The sequence below is a fragment of the Rhipicephalus microplus genome, chromosome 7 (genome assembly GCF_043290135.1).
Source record: "Rhipicephalus microplus isolate Deutch F79 chromosome 7, USDA_Rmic, whole genome shotgun sequence".
Classification (NCBI taxonomy): domain Eukaryota; kingdom Metazoa; phylum Arthropoda; class Arachnida; order Ixodida; family Ixodidae; genus Rhipicephalus; species Rhipicephalus microplus.
Genome location: NC_134706.1, coordinates 69,070,079 through 69,089,862, shown reverse-complemented (window position 1 = coordinate 69,089,862; position 19,784 = coordinate 69,070,079). Strand labels below are relative to the sequence as shown.

At 46.3% G+C, this 19,784-nt stretch overlaps 1 protein-coding gene across 2 annotated transcripts in view; it reads right to left on the bottom strand.

The window, feature by feature from the left end:
- Positions 1-279: 279 nt before the first annotated feature.
- mms4 (Methyl methanesulfonate sensitivity 4) overlaps positions 280-19,784 on the bottom strand; it is a 50,726-nt gene continuing 31,221 nt past the window's right edge. For both annotated transcript variants that reach the window (XM_075869252.1, XM_037430265.2), the window contains 3 exons: positions 19,546-19,714; positions 13,777-13,833; positions 280-12,418 (listed from right to left, as the gene is read on the bottom strand). In XM_075869252.1, the coding sequence (XP_075725367.1) occupies positions 12,308-12,418; positions 13,777-13,833; positions 19,546-19,714 (337 nt within the window). In that variant the 3' untranslated portion in view covers positions 280-12,307. The remainder of the gene's footprint in view (positions 12,419-13,776; positions 13,834-19,545; positions 19,715-19,784) is intronic.

Here is a 19,784-nt window from a genome sequence, read left to right as displayed (position 1 = left end):
TTTTGACTCCAAGCCTATCTGATGGCCCGACCACTGGCTCGTGTAGCATTTTTATACAGTGCTTACGATTAGTTATTTTGCTGTTGTTTTTTACTCAATTACCATTGGATGTGATTCTGCCGCCCAGTTCTTGGCCGACCCCCTTTGCGGGGAGTGCCAGCAGTACGAGAAGACCATCATCATCAGTCATCTTGGATGTGCACACAAAGGCCTCAACAAGTTTTTGATGTATGTGCTTGTGTGGGTTAAATGAGAGCTTCTAAAGAACATTTCTGTAACCAGGTTACGAACATATCAACTTTATTTACACTCAAACAAAAAAAGTTCACACCCGCACAATTAAAAAGAAAACATTCGAGCTGCATTGCAAGCCAACTAGAACGTGTTGTTGGGCTAGTTGGTTGATGTGGAATAAATGTAAAGGACACAGTACAAGTGACTCTCTGTCCTGTCCCCTCCTTTCTTCGTCTATGTAGGTTGCGTCCTTTGCCTTTAGTATTGCAAGACACATTCACACCTTAATATTAACTGTCTATAATGGCACTGACACTGTTACTACTGTACATAAAAGCATCAATTCCATAATTTTAATTACTCTAAGTGAGTATAAACACTGTAAAATAACATCAGCACTCTATGACATAGCCATCATAGTAAAGATCCAAATCTAAAATTAGCAATTGTCAAAATAAAAAGTACAATCTCAAGACTAGGCTTAAAATGATGCCTCTCCGAGTGGCTCTAGAAAAGGTAGAATTTCTCAGCATAATGAGAAAATTATATACCTACCTCTAATTCTCGTTATAAAACTATTTTATAAAATGCCATGCAGTGCAAAACACACACATAGTGCCACATCTCACTAGTTAACTATTTACAGCATTATTTACATTTTGAGTGCCCCTTGGAAGAAAAAAATGCTTCTGCATGCAAGCAATGTACACGGACACGTTGAATAACGGTAGTGCCAAGACAAGAAAAACAACCGAGCACAGACGTTTTTAAACTTAACAAGGCCATGATGAATCCGTGATAAATTAAGACTAAGAACTTCGTGGGCTCGGTGGCTGTGCCACGACGCAGTCTAATCCACTTCTGTTCGTGATGCAGGATTTCGTACGCGCTATCAGCTGCGTGCTCGTACCCGTTCTTCTGGGCCCAGTATCATGCATCGATGCGAGCAACCCTTTCCCGTCAAGGTCCGTCAACGCAGATGACTGGCGCCTACTTCCAGCATTGGCCACCACTGCCCTATCGACGCTGCAATCCGGAAACTGGACGCTCAAAAGAGCTTTCTCAGCCCCACCGTCATCGACTTCAAGAAGCGCACGGCGTATAAATCCCCCCTACCAGCCGGCCGCGCTTTGTGGGCTCGGTGGCTGTGCCACGACGCAGTCTAATCCACTTCTGTTCGTGATGCAGGTCAGTAATCATCACTGTATTTTTGCTAAAAAAACAAGCAACCGATGCCTTGTTCAGCTACCAAGCCCCCAGTGCTGTGTTTGCATTATTTCTGATTGTATGAACATTGTGTTTTCTCTGCTGTTGCTGTTGGGTGGAGATATTGAAACTAACCCTGGTCCGACCACCCTAGAGCAAATAATGACTGAACTGAAAAGCTTGTCTTCCGGTCAATCCCAGCTCATTAGCGATGTACAAATCCTAAAAAGCCAGCTCTCTACCACTGATAAAGCCATTTCTGAACTTGGCAAGAGAATCGACAGTCTAGAATCCCACTACAGTAGTGTCGATACACTCCGATCCGATCTTGACGCCATGGCCACCGCCACCTCCCAGACAGCTACCCAGGTCTCTGTACTGGAGGCTCGACTGGACGATGCGGAGAATCGTTCCAGACGAAACAACTTGTTGTTTTACGGCCTAGCAGACGACAAGCCATCCGAAACGTATGCGCAGTCTGAGGAGCGTATTACTGGGTTTTGTAGGGACCACCTAAAAATAACTGTCGAATCCAAGGATGTCGAGCGTGCCCACCGTCTTGGCCGCCACTCGCAAGGCCGGTGTCGGCCTATTATAGTGCAGTTTACATCCTTCAAAACCAAGGAAGCCGTCCTTGCTAAGGGCCCCCAGCTTAAACATACAGATTTTAGCATCAGGGAGGATTTCCCGCATCGGGTCCGGAACGCACGGAAGCACCTACTGGCTTTTGCTAAAGTAAAATCAGGTCCCTTCCTTTTACGGTATAAGACCCTTTTTATGGGCTCCAAACGATACGTATTTAACGAGGCAACTGAAAATGTAGAAGAAAGCTCGTAGCAGTTGCCTTCACGCCCCAGATTTTCTAATTGTCCCGTCTCTGGTCACAAAGCCAATCTTTCTTTTTCGGTCATTTTCACCAACATACGTAACTATCTTTCCAAACGCGACCACGTGTCCGACCTTGTATCTTCATCTAACAGCAGCCTACTTATACTAACTGAAACGTGGCTGACCTCTGACGTCACCGACAGCGAAATTTTGACCGACTTGCCTCACTTTAATCTTTTTCGAAAAGATCGTCCCGACACCCGGGGCGGCGGCGTCCTGATTGCTACTAACGAACAACTTTCATGCTCCCTTATAAACATTGATTCCGACCTAGAAATATTGTGGTTGCTTTTCGTTCCGTACCACAGTCCGTACTATTAGGTGTTTGTTATAGGCCTCCCAAAAGTAGCCCGGATTTCGCGCGCCAGCTTAATGGTATTTTAGCCGAACTTACGACCAAATACCCAAAAGCTCACGGCCTCCTCCTGGGGGACTTCAATTTTCCTAACATTGATTGGTGTAATCTAACTTCATCTGCACCCAATGCAAAGGAGGCCAACGATTTCCTTGATGTTTACCTCAAGTTTAATCTCACTCAGTTGATAACACAACCTACACGTGTTACTTGAGATACTGCTAACATTCTTGACCTAATCTTAACAACTGATCCAGGGAGCCTTTCTTCTATAACATATCTTGATGAAATAAGTGACCATAAGGTCATTCACGCTAATTTTACCTTCGTCCCTCAAATGCGCCAAGCCTGCACTAAAACTATTAGGTTATATGACAAGGGTAACTACGCGGCCATCACTCGAGAACTTGAAGTTTTTCTTCCGACGTTCCGTGATGGTTTCTGGGAGCGACCCATTAACGATAACTGGTTAATCTTCAAAAACAAGTTAAACCAGCTAGCTGACCAATTTATCCCTAAAATAAGCTTTCGTCCCACCCGCCAAAAACCTTGGTTTACTAAAACATTAAAAAGGCTTGAAAATAAGAAGAAACTTCGGGCTGCGAAGAATAAAAACACTGATTCTGCATGGAAAAAATACAAGGTTGCCGAGAAAGCATACTCAAGTGAAGTGCGCAACGCCAAGTACTCATTTTTTCATACGGAACTTCCGAAAATTCTTGCTGATTCACCGAAGCGTTTCTGGCAAATAATAAACCCTCCTAACACGCCCCCCATCACCCTTACTAATGATACTGGTCAAGAATTAAGTTGTTCAGAATGTGCCAATATATTGTCACGTCGCTCCAGGGGATGTCGACAAGGTCTATTGATGTTCAATCAACAGGGCTCTAACCAAGCGCGCCGGTTGGGCTTGTTTTCTAGAGCGGGGGTTCATGCGCACTTCTTTCTTCTTCGTGGTTTGAGCCTTCACCTTGGCATACGACCCACTACAAGAAGTAGGTGGCAATATTCCTACTCAACAAAAAAAAAGAAAGAGCATGTCCCGATGCTGGCCCCAAAAAAACTGCCCAGCGACGCGGAGAGAAAAGTGACGTGTGTGCTTGTGTGTGTTTGCTTCCGTGTAGCTCTGTCGTCGTTGCTGGTGCCTTCCTATCTATCTCTACATCTCCGAGTGCAAAGAAGCAGAAAGTAGGTTAAACAATGAAAAAAAGGGCACCAATAATCAAATGTTCAAAAGCACAAATAAAAAAAAACACAGGAAAAGTGGTCTTTTAGGAACGCCCAAAATAGGGCTTCATGCGCACCACGTGAACTATGTCAGAGGTCGGTTGTTTTCGTTGTGCCCATCGTGACGACGTAGCGTCCGGAACCACTTCGTAGTTTACGTCGCTCACGCGGCGTATTACTTTATACGGACCGAAGTATCTGCTGAGCAACTTTTCGGAGAGGCCACGGCGTCGAACAGGAGTCCAAACCCAAACTTGGTCTCCCGGACTGTAAGATACGTCATTGTGACGCATATTGTAACGTCGTGCATTGACCTGTTGCTGCTGACCAATGTGTAGCCGGGCGAGCTGGCGAGTTTCCTCGGCACGCTCTGCAAATTCTTCTGCGTCAGTTGTTAATCGATCAGCGCCTTCATAAGGAAGCATCGCATCCAGCATCGTCTGAACTTCGCGGCCGTAGAGAAGGCGAAACGGTGTAAATCGGGTTGTTTCTTGAACGGCGGTGTTATAAGCGAACGTCACATAAGGCAAAATGCGATCCCATGTTTTGTGTTGGACGTCGATGTACATGGAGATCATGTTTGTGACTGTCTTATTTACTCGCTCGGTTAAGCCGTTGCTCTGCGGATGGTAAGCAGTCGTCGTTCGATGCCTAGTGTTACTTAGCCGAAAAACTTCATCAATAAGCTGTGCAGTGAACGCTGTTCCTCTGTCGGTTATCACTGTAGATGGAGCACCGTGACGCAGAACAATGTGGCACATGAAGAACTGTGCTACCTCAGAAGCCGTGGCTCGTGGTATCGCCTGTGTCTCAGCATAGCGGGTCAAATAGTCAGTTGCAACAATGACCCATTTGTTGCCGTCGGACGATAAAGGAAATGGGCCGAGAATGTCCATGCCGACTTGGTCAAACGGCTTGTGGGGTGGATCAATTGGCTGAAGTAATCCAGCTGGCTTGCTTGGTGGCGACTTTCGACGCTGGCATTCACGACAGCTTTTAACGTACTGCTTCACGCTTGCTGAAAATCCGGGCCAGTAGTACGCCTCACTTACTCTGGCGAGCGTTCGCGAGTAACCTAGATGACCAGATGTGGGCTCATCATGGCACGCGGAGAGGACTTCGTCCCGCATGTCCTTCGGAACGACGAGGAGGTAAGCGCGGCTCGTAGAACGGGCGTTTTTTTTTGTACAGGACATTACCTCGGAAGCAGAAAGACGTCATGACACGAAATAGATGGCGAGGTATAACGGCGCTATGACCCTGCAGATAGTCGATGAGCGGTCGAATCTCTTCATCCTCTCGCTGGCGTCTGCTCAAGTCAGATGAGCTAAGGGCGCCCAGGAAACCGTCATCGTCGTCTTCTTCTTGATTGACTAAAGGTATGGGTGCACGCGACAGTGTATCAGCGTCTTCATGCTTCCGTCCAGACTTATATACGATGGTAACATCAAATTCCTGTAGATGCAAGCTCCATCGGGCCAGTCGTCCAGAGGGATCACGAATGTTTACCAACCAGCAGAGGGCATGGTGGTCCGTCACCACTTTAAATGGACGACCATAGAGGTACGGGCGAAACTTGGTGATCGCCCACACTACTGCGAGACACTCTTTTTCTGTGGTCGTGTAATTCACCTCGGTACGGGACAGTGAGCGGCTGGCATAGGCAATGACTCGTTCTTTGCCGTGTTGATGCTGGACGAGCACTGCGCCGAGGCCGATGTTACTGGCGTCAGTGTGCACCTCTGTGTCAGCATCATCGTCAAAATGCGCAAAAACAGGGGCTGACTGCATCCGCTGTCGTAGCTCGGCAAAAGCAGCCTGTTGTTCGGTAGCCCATACAAACGGTGTGTCGTCGCGTGTAAGGCGAGTCAAGGGTTCCGCTATCTTCGAAAACCCTCTAATAAATCGTCGATAGTAGGCGCACAAGCCCAGAAAGCGCCGAACAGCCTTTTTGTCTGTAGGATGCGGAAACGCGGCTACAGCGGCAAGTTTGTCGGGGTCGGGTCAAACTCCTTTCGCGTTGACTACATGGCCAAGGAATTTGAGCTCTTCATAACCAAAGTGACACTTCTGCGGTTTGAGTGTAAGATCTGCTGATTGAATAGCCTGTAGCACACTCCTGAGGCGATGAAGGTGTTGCTGGAAGGTTTCAGAAAAAACGACAACATCATCAAGGTATACGAGACAAGTTTGCCGCTTCAGACCAGAAAGCACAGTATCCATCATTCGCTGGAAGGTTGCGGGCGCTGAGCACAAACCAAAAGGAAGGACTCGAAATTCATACAGGCCATCAGGGGTAACAAAGGCCGTTTTCTCGCGATCTCACTCGTCAACCTCGATCTGCCAGTACCCGCTTTTTAAATCCAAAGAGGAAAAATAGTGGGCGTGGCGTAATCTGTCTAACGAGTCGTCGATGCGTGGCAGCGGGTACACGTCCTTTTTAGTCACGCTGTTCAGCTTCCGGTAATCAACGCAAAAACATAGCGTTCCGTCTTTCTTCTTGACTAGGACGACCGGAGAGGACCACGCACTGTTGGAAGGCTCGATGATGCCGTCGTCAAGCATTTCTCGAACTTGCGTACGAATGGCTTCTCGTTCCTTCGCTGACACACGGTAAGGCTGTTGGTGTACTGGGCGGGCGTCGTCGTAAGTGATGATTCTGTGCCTAGTGATCGAAGTCTGGCGCACCTTAGAGGAAGCAGCGAAGCATGACTTGAATTCAAGCAAGAGTTTTCGCAGTGCTGTCTGGTTCTCTGGTGTGAGAATAGAATTAATGTCGATATTGTTTAGAGACGTATCGGCGGCCTCCACTGCGTCCGACGAGAAGCAGATGGGAACGGTACCTAATTCATCTGCAAACGCTAACGAAGTGCCACGGAAAAGGTGTCGGTGTTCGCTGCTGAAATTTGTAACGAGCAGTTGAGATCGGCCATCACGTAGCTGTATGATACTCCTAGCCACACAAACACCTTGAGTCAGCAAGTGTTCAAAATTACTTTCTGCAATCGCTTCACCATTTCGCAATCCACAGCATGTGACGTCGACAATAACACTGGCTCTTGGAGGAAGCGTTATACTTTCAGCAGAAACACGAAGAATGTCGGCACGTTGTTGGTCGTCCTGCTTGTCGATTGCTCGGTCGGCTGAGAAGGTGATGCGATTCTCTTGAAGGTCAATGACAGCTCCATACTCCTGCAGGAAGTCAACACCAAGAATAACGTCGCGTGAACATTCACGGAGCACAAGGAAACTTGCTACAAAAGTATAACCGCAGACCCGAACTCTGCTTGTGCAGGTTCCAAGCAGAGAGACGGTGTGGCCACCAGCCGTTCGAATCACAGAGCCATGCCAGGGCGTGATTACCTTCTTTAGTAGTCTGGTCATTTTCCCGCTTAGTATAGAATAGTCAGCCCCGGTATCAACTAAAGCACCTACTGCATAGCCGTCTATCAGCACCGGTATATCCAGAGAAAGCCGCACATATCGCTCAGTCGAATCCACACCCTTTACTGTAAGCGTCGATCGGAGGTCTTCAGCACGTCGACTGCCAGCGAGCTCGCCTCCAAGGGTCACTTGCGTTAGTTTTCCCGGCGGGGACTGGGGGACCGTGCGCCAGCATGGCGCTGTGGCGAAGATGAAAAGCGCCTCGGCGACGGTGAGCGCGGCTGCCGTCCAGAAGGCGGTGGCATGCGCTGTTGAGCCAGGTAATCCTAAATGTCCCGGGGTCGCTGGCCATACCGAGGAGGCGCTGAATATACTGAAAAGCCGCGCAGCCCGAGGCGCCGGTATGGACACTGGCGGTACAAATGGTCCGCTTCACCGCAGTGGAAGCACAAAGGCCGGCAATCAGGAGTGCGCCAAACATCAGATTTCCGAGGCGAAGCACGTCTGTCGTCAAGGTAGTGCGCTGGTTGTTCCGCAAAATGCACAGGGTTGGCGTAAACGAGGGGTGGGGGCGCACGTGTGTTCTCGTAGTACCGTAGAGGCTGCACCGACTGAAGTGAAACTGTAGGAGGTGCCTGAACAAACAGCGGGGAAGAGGAAGCTGGGCGCTTCAAGGCTTCCGCATAAGTCGCACGGTGGTAGTCAGCCGAGGCCGGTGTGGCGTTATCCAGACTCACAGGGTCACGCAGGGCATGATGCAGCTCGTCCTTGACGATACTTGCAATAGAACTCACCGTAGGTAGTGGTGGTGTGGCAGCCTTTTGCAGCTCCTCGCGTACTATAGAGCGGATAAGGTCGCGCAGACACTCGGTGTTGTTCCCAAAAGTCGTGAGAACTTGAGCAGTGGACGTGCTCACTTGCCGGTCATACAGGGTGGATCGATGCTGAAGCATCTTTTCCATCGTGACGGCTTCAGACAAAAACTCGGCGACCGTGCTCGGAGGGCTCCGTACAAGGCCAGCGAAAAGCTGCTCCTTAACTCCCCGCATCAGGTGACGCAACTTCTTTTCCTCTGTCATACCTGGATCAGCCCGTCGGAACAGGCGCGTCATATCTTCCACATAGGTCATGACAGTTTCGTTGGGCATCTGGATGCGGGCCTGGATCGCTCGCTCCGCTCGTTCGTGGCGATCAGCACTTCTGTAAGTGTCCAACAGCCGGCGGCGGAATTCGGGCCACGATGTCATCTGTTCCTCGTGATTCATGTACCAGGTACGTGCTCCATCCTCCAAATAGAAGTACACACGCCGTAGTTTGGCCGCGTCGTTCCAGTCGTTCAAAGCAGCCACGCGTTCGAAGTCGACCAACCAGTCCACGACGTCTTCGAGCTCGGTGCCATGAAACGGTGTCGGAACCTGTGGACTTTCGAGGGTGTACCGAGTCACCGGGGGGTTTCCCGTTCCTGTTAAAGTGGTTTGAACGGACGTGCTCATCATACTGGTGTGAACTGTAGGGTCAGCTTCGGGTGGCAATCCCCTGATCCTGCGGCTTGTCCGATGAACGGGAGTGTGGACTCGCACTGGGCTTGTGGTGCTGCTTCCAGGAGGGGTCTGAAACATCCGTGAGGGGCTACCCCGCACCTCCACCAAGTGTCACGTCGCTCCAGGGGATGTCGACAAGGTCTATTGATGTTCGATCAACAGGGCTCTAACCAAGCGCGTCGGTTGGGCTTGTTTTCTAGAGCGGGGGGGGGGTCCACGCGCACTTCTTTCTTCTTCGTGGTGTGAGCCTTCACCTTGGCATACGACCCGCTACTAGAAGTAGGTGGCAATATTCAATGCCGCCTTTTCGTCTGTGTTTACGAATGAATCTGACCCCGTTGAAACAGAATTAGTCTCTGTTAATCTGCCTGAAATGCCACCCTTTAACATAGGTTTCAATGGTATCCTGTCTTTAATAGAAAAAATGAAACTGTCATCCTCGGCGGGTACTGACGAAATTACATGCAAGCTGTTAAAGAACACAAAGCACATATCAGCCGAGTTTTTGTTTTTGCTGTTTTCCCAGTCACTTTCCTCAGGTATTCTGCCTCTCGACTGGAAGTGTGGGAAGGTCATTCCGGTTCACAAGACAGGTAAAAGAGACTGCCCGTTAAATTATCGTCCCATATCATTAACCAGCGTGTGTTGCAAACTCATGGAACATGTCATATACACTCATGTCATGCATTTTCTTAATTCTAACAATTTCTTTCATTCCTCTCAACACGGATTTCGAAAAGGCCGCTCATGCGAAACCCAACTAGCCCTTTTCCTTTGCGACCTGCATGCTAACCTCGATGGTAAACTCCAAACTGATGCTACTTTTCTTGACTTCACTAAAGCTTTCGACAAAGTTTCACACCAGCGCCTACTAAAAAAACTTTCTCAAATAAATCTACCAGCTGAACTTCTTAACTGGATTGCTCAATTTCTGACTAACCGCTCTCAGTTTGTTTTCGTTAACAACGTCAAATCTAACTCGCTTCCTGTTAGGTCTGGAGTGCCACAGGGATCTGTCCTTGGCCTGCTTTTGTTCCTAATCTAGATTAACGACTTACCTAACAATTTATCCTGCAACCTTCCTATGTTTGGAGATGATTGTGTCATCTACCGCAAAATAACCAACACTTTTGATCAAGCAGCACTACAGAATGACCTTAATGAAGTATTAAACTGGTGTGACCATTGGCTTATGACCCTTAATCCTAACAAATGCAAATTAGTTTCCTTCCACCGCCGCAAAAACCCACTCCAATTTTCCTATGAAATTGCTAACATGCCAGTCGAAACAGCCGTATCCTATAAGTATCTTGGTGTAAAATAATATCCTGATCTTTCCTGGCGAACACATATCACTAACATGATTTCATCAGCCAACCGATCATTAGGATTTCTAAAACGTCACCTACGTCACTCACCGTATCACGTTAGTCTTGTGCCCTATCAGTCGCTAATCCGGTCCAAACTAGAATACGCATCACCCATCTGGAGCCCTCACCAAGTTTATCTGATCAACGCTATCGAAGCAGTTCAAAATCGTGCCGCTCGCTTCATTCATTCTTCTTATTCTTACGATGTCAGTGTTTCATCCCTTAAAAATGAATCCGGTCTATTAAGTCTTTCCCTTCGCCGCAGAATTGCTACGTTGTCACTGTACCACAAGCTGTATCACAGCTCACTCCACCAACCACCTTACATCGCTGCCGCCGCACGCATTTCTCCCCGCACTGGCCATCCACTTCAAGTCTTCTGACCCCGATCTGGCACTTCAACATTTTCTGCATCATCTCTCTGCCGCGCCGCCAAAGAATGGAATGACCTTCCCCACGATGTTGTTTCAATCACCTGTCCATCACGTTTTATTCAAAGTGTGCCAATGCATCTGCAATGTTAACCTGTGGCTTTTGTATCTTTGTTGTACAACCCACCCCTTATGTAACACCCCCCCTGTGGGGTCTTTAAGGAAATAAAGTGAAAGTGAAAGACAGTTTAAGAAATCACTTTGCTCTTGTCTGCCATACCCACGAACCATCATAATAGGCAAAAAGAAACTAATCTCGTTAAACCAGCACCACTAACTGTAACAATTAAAGCACTCTGACCGGCTCATAAAACGAGCCTCTATGAAAAGCTACCTTCACCTCTTATAAACACTAAAATGTAACACCAGCACTCTATGACATAGCCATCATAGTAAAGATCCGAATCTAAAATTAGCAATTGTCAAAATAAAAAGTACAATCTCAAGACTAGGCTTAAAATGATGCCTCTCCGAGTGGCTCTAGAAAAGGTAGAATTTCTCAGCATAATGAGAAAATTATATAACTACCTCTAATTCTCGTTATAAAACTATTTTATAAAATGCCATGCAGTGCAAAACACACACATAGTGCCACATCTCACTAGTTAACTATTTACAGCATTATTTACATTTTGAGTGCCCCTTGGAAGAAAAAAATGCTTCTGCATGCAAGCAATGTACATGGACACGTTGAATACCGGTAGAGTGCCAAGACAAGAAAAACAACCGAGCACAGACGTTTTTAAACTTAACAAGGCCATGATGAATCCGTGATAAATTAAGACAGTTTAAAAAATCACTTTGCCATTGTCTGCTACATCCACGAACCATCATAATAGGCAAAAAGAAACTAATCTCGTTAAACCAGCACCACTAACTGTAACAATCAAAGCACCCTGACCGGCTCATGTACCGAGCCTCTACCAAAAAATACCTGCACCTCTTAAAAATACTAGATGCATGCAACTTAAGTCACTTTTTACACCAATGAAAAAACAAGCTGGTCAATAATTAAAGCATACACATATTGCATATGAACACACTGCAACAAAAATGTTTACATTGTTTCAGCAAGCAGCAACAAATGCCTTTTTCACTGAAGCATTCAGACCAGTACACAAACTCGTTAACTCCAAGGTGAGCAGAGAAAGCTATGGATCACATCAGCCAGCCAAAGAAGGCAACTGGAAGGCTGTGCTGTATGCCTCAGATATGCCGATAGATCAGAGGCAAGCTGTGCATTCCACATGTGGCAGAACAGCAAGCCCCTGTGCAACAAGCAGCCAGCCACCTACGGAACACAAAGCTGCCACCTACGGAACACAAAGCTGCCACCTATGAAACGCACAGCCGCCAACTATGGAAAACACAGCCGCCCCCAATGGAACGCATAGTCGCCACCTACGGAACGCACAGCCACCACCTATGGAACGCACAGCCGCATGCATTTACTGCTTGCCAACCATGAACTACCCTTGGTATTCACAGCATATGATAAAACTGGCACGTATATCTTCAAAGATGACCATACAACAAAATCAGAAGCGGGTAGCAATTCCTCATTACATTGCCACAAATACAAAGTGCCCAAAGTTGAGCCGTTTGTTGTACTCGAATGTCTGTCATTAGGCTGCTTCCCAAGAGGGGGCCTCGTATAGAAAAGCCTACTCAATCAAAGTAGGCATTCTGGTCCATCGCCACAAAGAAGCGGTAGATACGGCCCGAAATGACAGGTCCAACACGGCGCGTTGACTGCAGCGCTCCCGCACCTCTCCGGACCTGCAATCGGTGCATAGCTCAGAAAACGCAGCAGCTAGCTTGTCTGCAACATTTTAAAGCAAGGGCAGAGCCTGGAGATGGTGCACCAAGCATGTACCCCTCTCAAAATTTGTCTGCCAAAGGATAGGGCCATACGAAACATTTTGTATTGCCATAACATATGTCTGCCATGCTATACTCCATCTCACCACCATAGTTCAGCACCACAAAGGCTGTGGGGTGTAAGCAAGCTACACGTTTGCGCAGCAAGACATTCTTCCAGTTATAATTACCTTTCATTTCACCCGGTTAAAGCATATGCAGTTACATCACATCAATGTGCAATATGTTTATTCTTCTTCCTGTTCATGTCGTATTTATTTAATTGCGGTGTCAGCCATCACCGGTAACTGTACTTACAAATCAACATGGCAACGGCCATGTAGACGCGACTGCCCGCTTCGATTCAAACTTGCACTTGCTATTGGTACGTAGTGCTCACTGGCAGCAACAAATAAACGAAACCATCATCGAGGACAAAGCATCTGGTACTACTTGAGGTTATTCGCCAGATAAGCCGTTTGTTGAGCTACGCCTGCTAAGCCTGATGCATTGAAAATATAACAATTTTTGGAATTAGCACAATATAGTTGTTAAAGTATTTCTGTTGAAGCATTAGCACATTAATTTAAGGCTAATACAAGCGTAATTTCATAATACGGGTCACACAGTGCCCGATAACAACTTGTTAAATTCGAAGTGGACGGCATAAGCTGCGATGGGTGCAGCCATATTTTTTTTGGCAATTTCGTCTGTCGGCAGACAGCCAACACACAAGAAAACACTTCGAAATCTATCACATTACTCCAGTGCATCAACATTGTATCTTCATCTTTGGCATGTGTTTAAAAATAAAGCTGTGACACTCATTTCCTCTTTTAACCTATTATGCTAGACTGATTACAATAGGGTTCTTAAAGACTAATTCGCCTGTCCCTTTGGTGACCTTTGGTGTCAGATTAAAGTACACACAAGTAGCACTACCAAGATAGAAAAAATTGACTTCAGCCTACATGTCTATCAAGATAGCACCAACAAGACAGAGGCCAAAGTGTAAGGCTGCACTGGCCATATTAAAATATGAACAACCGCTACATCCAAGGACGTTTCAGAGAAGCCCGAATTATGTTGGACTGGCACAATGCACATCCACTATGCCCACATTGCACATAGTACATGTGCAAAGGATTTTTATAACACAGTGTAGTTTGACTCAAGCTTCTATTTTTTGATGCGTGTATCTAAGTTTCTGTAATTCGAATAGATTTTGTTCATGCCAATTTATTTCAGCCAGAGATAATTGGCAACGGTGTCCTTACCTGGATGTCCGCCAGTAGCGTTTCTCCTTTTGCACGCTCCTTGCACTCTTGGTATGCCTGAAAAAGTATGTATTTACTGGCACACCAACACAACACAGTATTCCAGCCCTGTCCCGAGATCATAGTTATCAATCAATCGATCAATTCATCAGACAGTCAGTTCATTGCGTGTAAAATATATATAATTGCTGGTCATTAATGCCCATTGAAGGGCAAATGGAGGAGCCCATTCTTTAACAGAACCATATTGTCAGCATAATTCATGTCCACTGCAGATCAAAAGCCTCTTCCAGCAATCTTTCCTCACATATGCCTTGCATCACCAGGTAGCACCTCATGCCTACAAATTTTTGCCATTAGATCGTACCATGGTCCTTTATTACTTTTTTCTGGTCGTGAAACTCCCGCAAAAGTTTCATTTGGGTACAAAAGTAGCCACCATAGGCGCCACCGTAAGCAGGAGAGCATCGATCGGCCGTGCTTGGCAGGGCTGTAGCGCGTTCGCGGAAGTGTTTCCTATCAAATACACATCTTCAGATATTTTCGTTCTCAGTATTCTCGCTAACAAATCATAGCAGCTATTAGTATTTTCAAAGTGGCCCATGATGCGCGTTGTCAAATTGCCTAAGTCCTTGATTGCTGGCAATGTTTTAACCGAGTCCATCTGTCAATTGACGCGCATTTGTAAGGTTCCTAAATTTCTCGATTCCTGCACAGTCGCTTTCGGGCTTAAACCGAACACTGCGACTGGTTCTAGATGACTGAAAGATTAACATAGTTTGCGCTAGAGATTACAGAGCAGCCATGCTCTGGTTCCACGTAATGTTCATTTTCTGAATAATTGTCACTTTATTCTATAGGGCGTCAAGAAGCAGCCAATAAAAGTTTGCGTGTTAATAAACAAATCTGTATATCAGGGTCACTTGGCATTAGTAGAATTGAAGTACCTTTTGAGAGATATCGTTAGGGATAAAGCCGAAAAAGTAAAAGCTCAGATTGAGACACCACAAAACTGAGAGGGATGCTCAATTTGTGTTCTTTTCTCTTTTTATTTTGTGTCATGATTTACGCCCTTGATTTTAAAAATTTTAAAATGAGATGAAACTACTGTGCGCTGCTAGTTATGGGCACTGAGTGCTATTTCGAAACAAAAGCTTTTGATTTTATGCATGAAGATTTGATCACGCAGTCGAGTTTTTATATACAGGCTTTTTTTTTTATCCATTCCCATGTACTCTCCCAATGACTACGACATTTAAGTCTGCCTTCTAATTAGCCACCCTGTTCCTCCTACGCGCACATAGAAATCAACCAGAATCTTCCTTCAACCTAGTTGTTCAGTTAAAACGAATCAGTTGTGCATGAAACTACTACATTGCTCTTTTTGAATATTTCTAGAAATTTTTCTTATGCATTTGGATATCTCTTTCAATTGAACTTCAGCTTTTTATGTGCGAGGCATTTCTGCCTAACGGAAACAAATCTGTGCACCACTTACCTAGCAGTGGGTAACGTTTTGAATTTAGCAACTACGCTATGCCTTGCAAGCAAATGTAGACAAACATGTCGGCATTTTTCTTTTTGCTGAAGTTACTGGCGCTCGTCAAGAATTCTTAACTGCTGTGAACACAGGCACATAGTTTATTCAAATCTACATTGCATAAACTGTGGTTGAAAGTTGCGAGATGAACGACACAACAAAAATCACTGAAAAAAGTTTCCGCTGGCATAATTGAACCCTTGCTTCACGCTGCGAAGTTGGGCCTTCACTCTCTGCAGCTCCGATGCTGAACAAACAGTGATCTATGTTTGACACTCTGTGTCAGCGTAGTAATTGCGATTCTCAGTTCTCACAACATCTGCAAAGAGTGAGGAAGTGCAAAATTTATAAGGGAAGGAACCAATTTGGTTAGCGTAGTGAGTGGATAGGATACTTTCAAGTTTTGTGCCAGACTTTCTATCGATTTCTTCGTCGGCTGCACTGGAGACGTCTGCATTCGCAAATGTTGCATCACAATCCGGAGAAAGGTTTCGCCGCCTTTTTAGAGGTGGGTGCTTCATTGCACGTGACCACTGTTTTGGTTTGAAGTGGTAAGAAGGTGAATTTTCGAAAATCCTTTGGTACGGCGTTTTCCACCAGTCTCGGTCATTCTCGAAGAAGCAAAACGATGACTCTGTTCACAGTGCACACGTTCGCACATACAGTGTCACTGGCGTCGAAATGTTTTTCACACACGCAAGCGTTCTTTGAGCCGAGCGAAACTCCAGCAGTCTCTTGTCGCGGGATCGCACGTTTCCACCTGTCGCGTTCTTCTGCATTGGCTGGGAAGCAGCCGGCCGAGCCGGCTTCCTCGCCTCTCTATCAACGCCAGCGCGGCGGAAAGTGCAGGCAGCGTATGAAGCTCTCCCATTAAGTGACGCGGGAGTTTCATGACCAGAAAAAGTATTAAAGGACCATGATCATACCATGCACTTCTACACTGTCCTCGACTTCATTTTCTGCCCCGCCACGGTGGTCTAGTGGCTTAGGTACTTGGCTGCTGAACCGCAGGTCATGGGATCGAATCCCAGCAGCGGCTGCATCATTTTCGATGGAGGCAGAAACGCTGTAGGCCCGTGTGCTCAGACGTGGGTGCACATTAAAGAACCCCAGGTAGTCAAAATTTCTGGAGCCCTCCACTATGGCATTTCTAATAATCATATAGTGGTTTTGGGACATTAAACCACATACATCATTTAATCGAACTGCATTTTTTTTCTGTCATTGCCCGTTATGTAACTACAATTGAACAAAGTTGCATCTTACAAGAAAGTACTACATTTATTCAAATCTAGACTGATAGTTTTTTTTTTCAAATTATTTTGTGTCAAACTTCAGGGTCGGCTAAGATTGAAAGATTTTGAAAAACACGGCATTTTTCATTGAGAAGAGTGGTGCAGAATTAGCGCCACCTAGACGGTATTGTAGTTATTAGTAGCCAAGCCAACACCTAGTTTAAGTACACACGTGAGGCCACCATTTTGAACTTTGTGGTGAGTGTTGAGGCGAGCTGTTTGCCAATTCGAGTAGCGCTTCGAGTGGTCTGTGTGTGGTGTAGCTCAATGGTGCCAAACATGCAGTGTCATTGTACTGCCACATATGAAAGGAAAGTTGTCCTGGCCATGAAGTCGTCGTTTAACGTTTAAGTTGGGCAAGACTTTCGAGTGGATGAAAAAAAATGCATCGCTGTAGGTCCTCCAACATGGGACGACATCGTAGGAACTTTGATTGTGTGCTCTTTCAAAAAGTGCGGCACATCCAGTGCGCTTGATGGCGCAGAGGATCATGCACTGTTTGAAGACAGCGACGAAGAAGTCTGCGATAAAGGAAGCAGCGACGATGAATCGGAGTGAGTGCGGCATCGACAAGAACAGCATCTTTACAATACAAATACCGTATTTACTCGATTCTACCGCGCCCTCGATTGTAACGCGCACCCGATTTCCACCGCGAAAAAAAAAAAAAAAAACGTAAGACATCGATTGCAACGCGCACCCATTTTTTCTCGCTGGCCCGCATGATCACACCACTCGAAAAAACGACTCCTTTCGGGAGCGTCTTCCATTTAAATATGAGGTACGGGCGAAGCTTGTGCCCATCTGACGTGTAACAGAGCATTGCCGTCACTGTAGTTTTACCGTGGACCGATGTCAGCACGCGAACTTGCTTCGCCCCCTTCTTCTCGACGGTTGTGGTGCCAGGCATGTCGAAGTAAAGAGGCGTCTGATCGGCATTCCCGATTTGCCCAAGCAGGTAGTCGTTGTTGCGCCGCAAGTTTAGGACGAACCTCTGAAAACTGTGAAGCTTTTCATCGTACTCCTCCGCAAAACTTTTCGCATATGCATGTTCCCCTTCGGAGGGAAAAGCCTTTCCTCTTCATAAAGTTAGTTAGCCAGCACTTGCTCGCTTAAAACTGGCGCTGCATTACACATTTCTCTAAGACTAATTGCACAGCCCGCACTTGGAGCAGTTCTGCCGTCACGGGCCGCTGTGCTGCTCGCTGCTAAAGCACATACTCGCCCAGCAGCTCTTTAATTTGCGGAAACGGACCCTGCTGTGGTCCACTGAAGCCTTTGCGTAAAGCTTTGCTGTCGAAAATCTTCTGCTTTTGTTTCCGCCGGTCCCGCACGCACGTTTCGGGAACTCCGAACGACCGCGATGCGGCCCGATTTCCGTCCGTTTCTGCACACGCGATGACTTTTCTTTCAAAAGCGGCGTCGTGGTGCACTCGAGTTTTTGGAGTCGGCCCTTCCACGCCGTCGATGCTAATGCACTACTAGATGACGAACTCCTCAGCACACGTACGAAGTGCCGCACATGAGAAACACATAGGCAGAAATGGACGACGCGCCATGCCGACGCACGTAGGGGGCGGCCATTTTAGACTTGCCGATGGCAATAGATTGGCCGTAATTTTTTTGTTCGTACTCGATTCTAACGCGCATGCGATTTATGAACTCGCTTAACCGGAAAAAAGGTGCGCGTTAGATTCGAATAATTACGGTAACTAGAAACAGCGTGAAAAAAAAAACGAAAGCAAACAAACACGCAACAGGACCAGCGGATGATCTTTCTCGAGTCACTTGCATCATGAACCAACTACTTCATTTAATCTTCATGTTCAATATATTTTTTTCTCTTTCTGAACGCGGTCTTTTTCGTTCGACCTACATTAGAGGTCCCCCCCACCCCCCTTCAGGCTTCAAAATTTTGCAGGTAGGCTTAGAATCGAGGTTAGTCTAGATTCTAGCAGATACGGTAAGTTTGTTAGATCGCAATATTCATTATAAAAGCTTTTTTTAATACTATCTAGGGCAAGACATTTTCATTTATTTCGTTCAAACCAGTGGTCCATTATATCAGTGTTAATTATATTAAGGTATGAGTGTACTAGTTTTTGTCCCTGATGTGAGGTGTCTATTATAAGCAGGGTACTTTGTTCTCATTTAATGATCAACCACTATTTCACTGTTGGGCACAGCTGTGTCTGTTATAAAGATGTTCAACTGCGTAATAGATTGATGCTTATCTGCTTTATGAGTTACATATCCTGCTATATTTATTACTTAATTTCTACCTTTTAATCCTGATTAGAACATTACCTGCTCGCTTTGCAGTCAACCTGACCATCCTCGCAGCTTTTTGTTACACCGCTCACTACACTGCACTTAGATTCTTCTCAAACATTCATTGTAAGCTCATGCTCTTGATCCCATTTAGTATTAATGAGGCATGATCACAAGTGTACACAGTGGAGAAGGTGGCTCAGGGGCCACAAATTTGATCTCGCCATTTCTCCAGCTTTTGCTATACTGCAGGCAGCATGTGAAAGCCGATAATATCACAACTAGAATGAAAACGAGGACGCCTGGAAACATTGACTGTGTGTGCACCACATTTGATACCAGCTAATGAAAACGCTTGGCTTTAGTTTCTTAATATAGTGCCATAACCGAAGTTGAGATACTTGTTTCACCAAAAATAAATGAAGCTAGATTCTTTTTCCTGTTTCCCCCGGATAGCTGCAAAAACAGCCAGATGTGGAACAAAGCCTTTGTCAAGTCACAGAGCACTACCTTTAATGCGTGTCCTTGAGCAAGCTCATAGGCATTACCGAAGAAAGTGATTTAATGTCAAGCAGAGCCGAAAGCCCAGTTAGCTACCTTACAGCCTCGGGCATGGTTAATGTTTGCGCTGTGGCCACGGTGTGAGTGAAATGAACTCTCTACCTGCAGGAGGAGCTTTGGTGCTGGATACTCGCAGACGATGGCCTCGGCCACGTCCCTACTGACGCTGGCAAACTGCTCCAGCTGTGCCTGCCAGGTGCGCCTGAGGCTGTCGTGCTTGGAGAGTGAGCCAGGCGCCAGGTGTTGCAGTGGACGGCTCTGCTTGGCCTCCCTGTGGGGTTGGGGGCACAAAAGTGTGAAAACACGAAGATTCCCCACGCAACTTCTCATGAATTATTTAT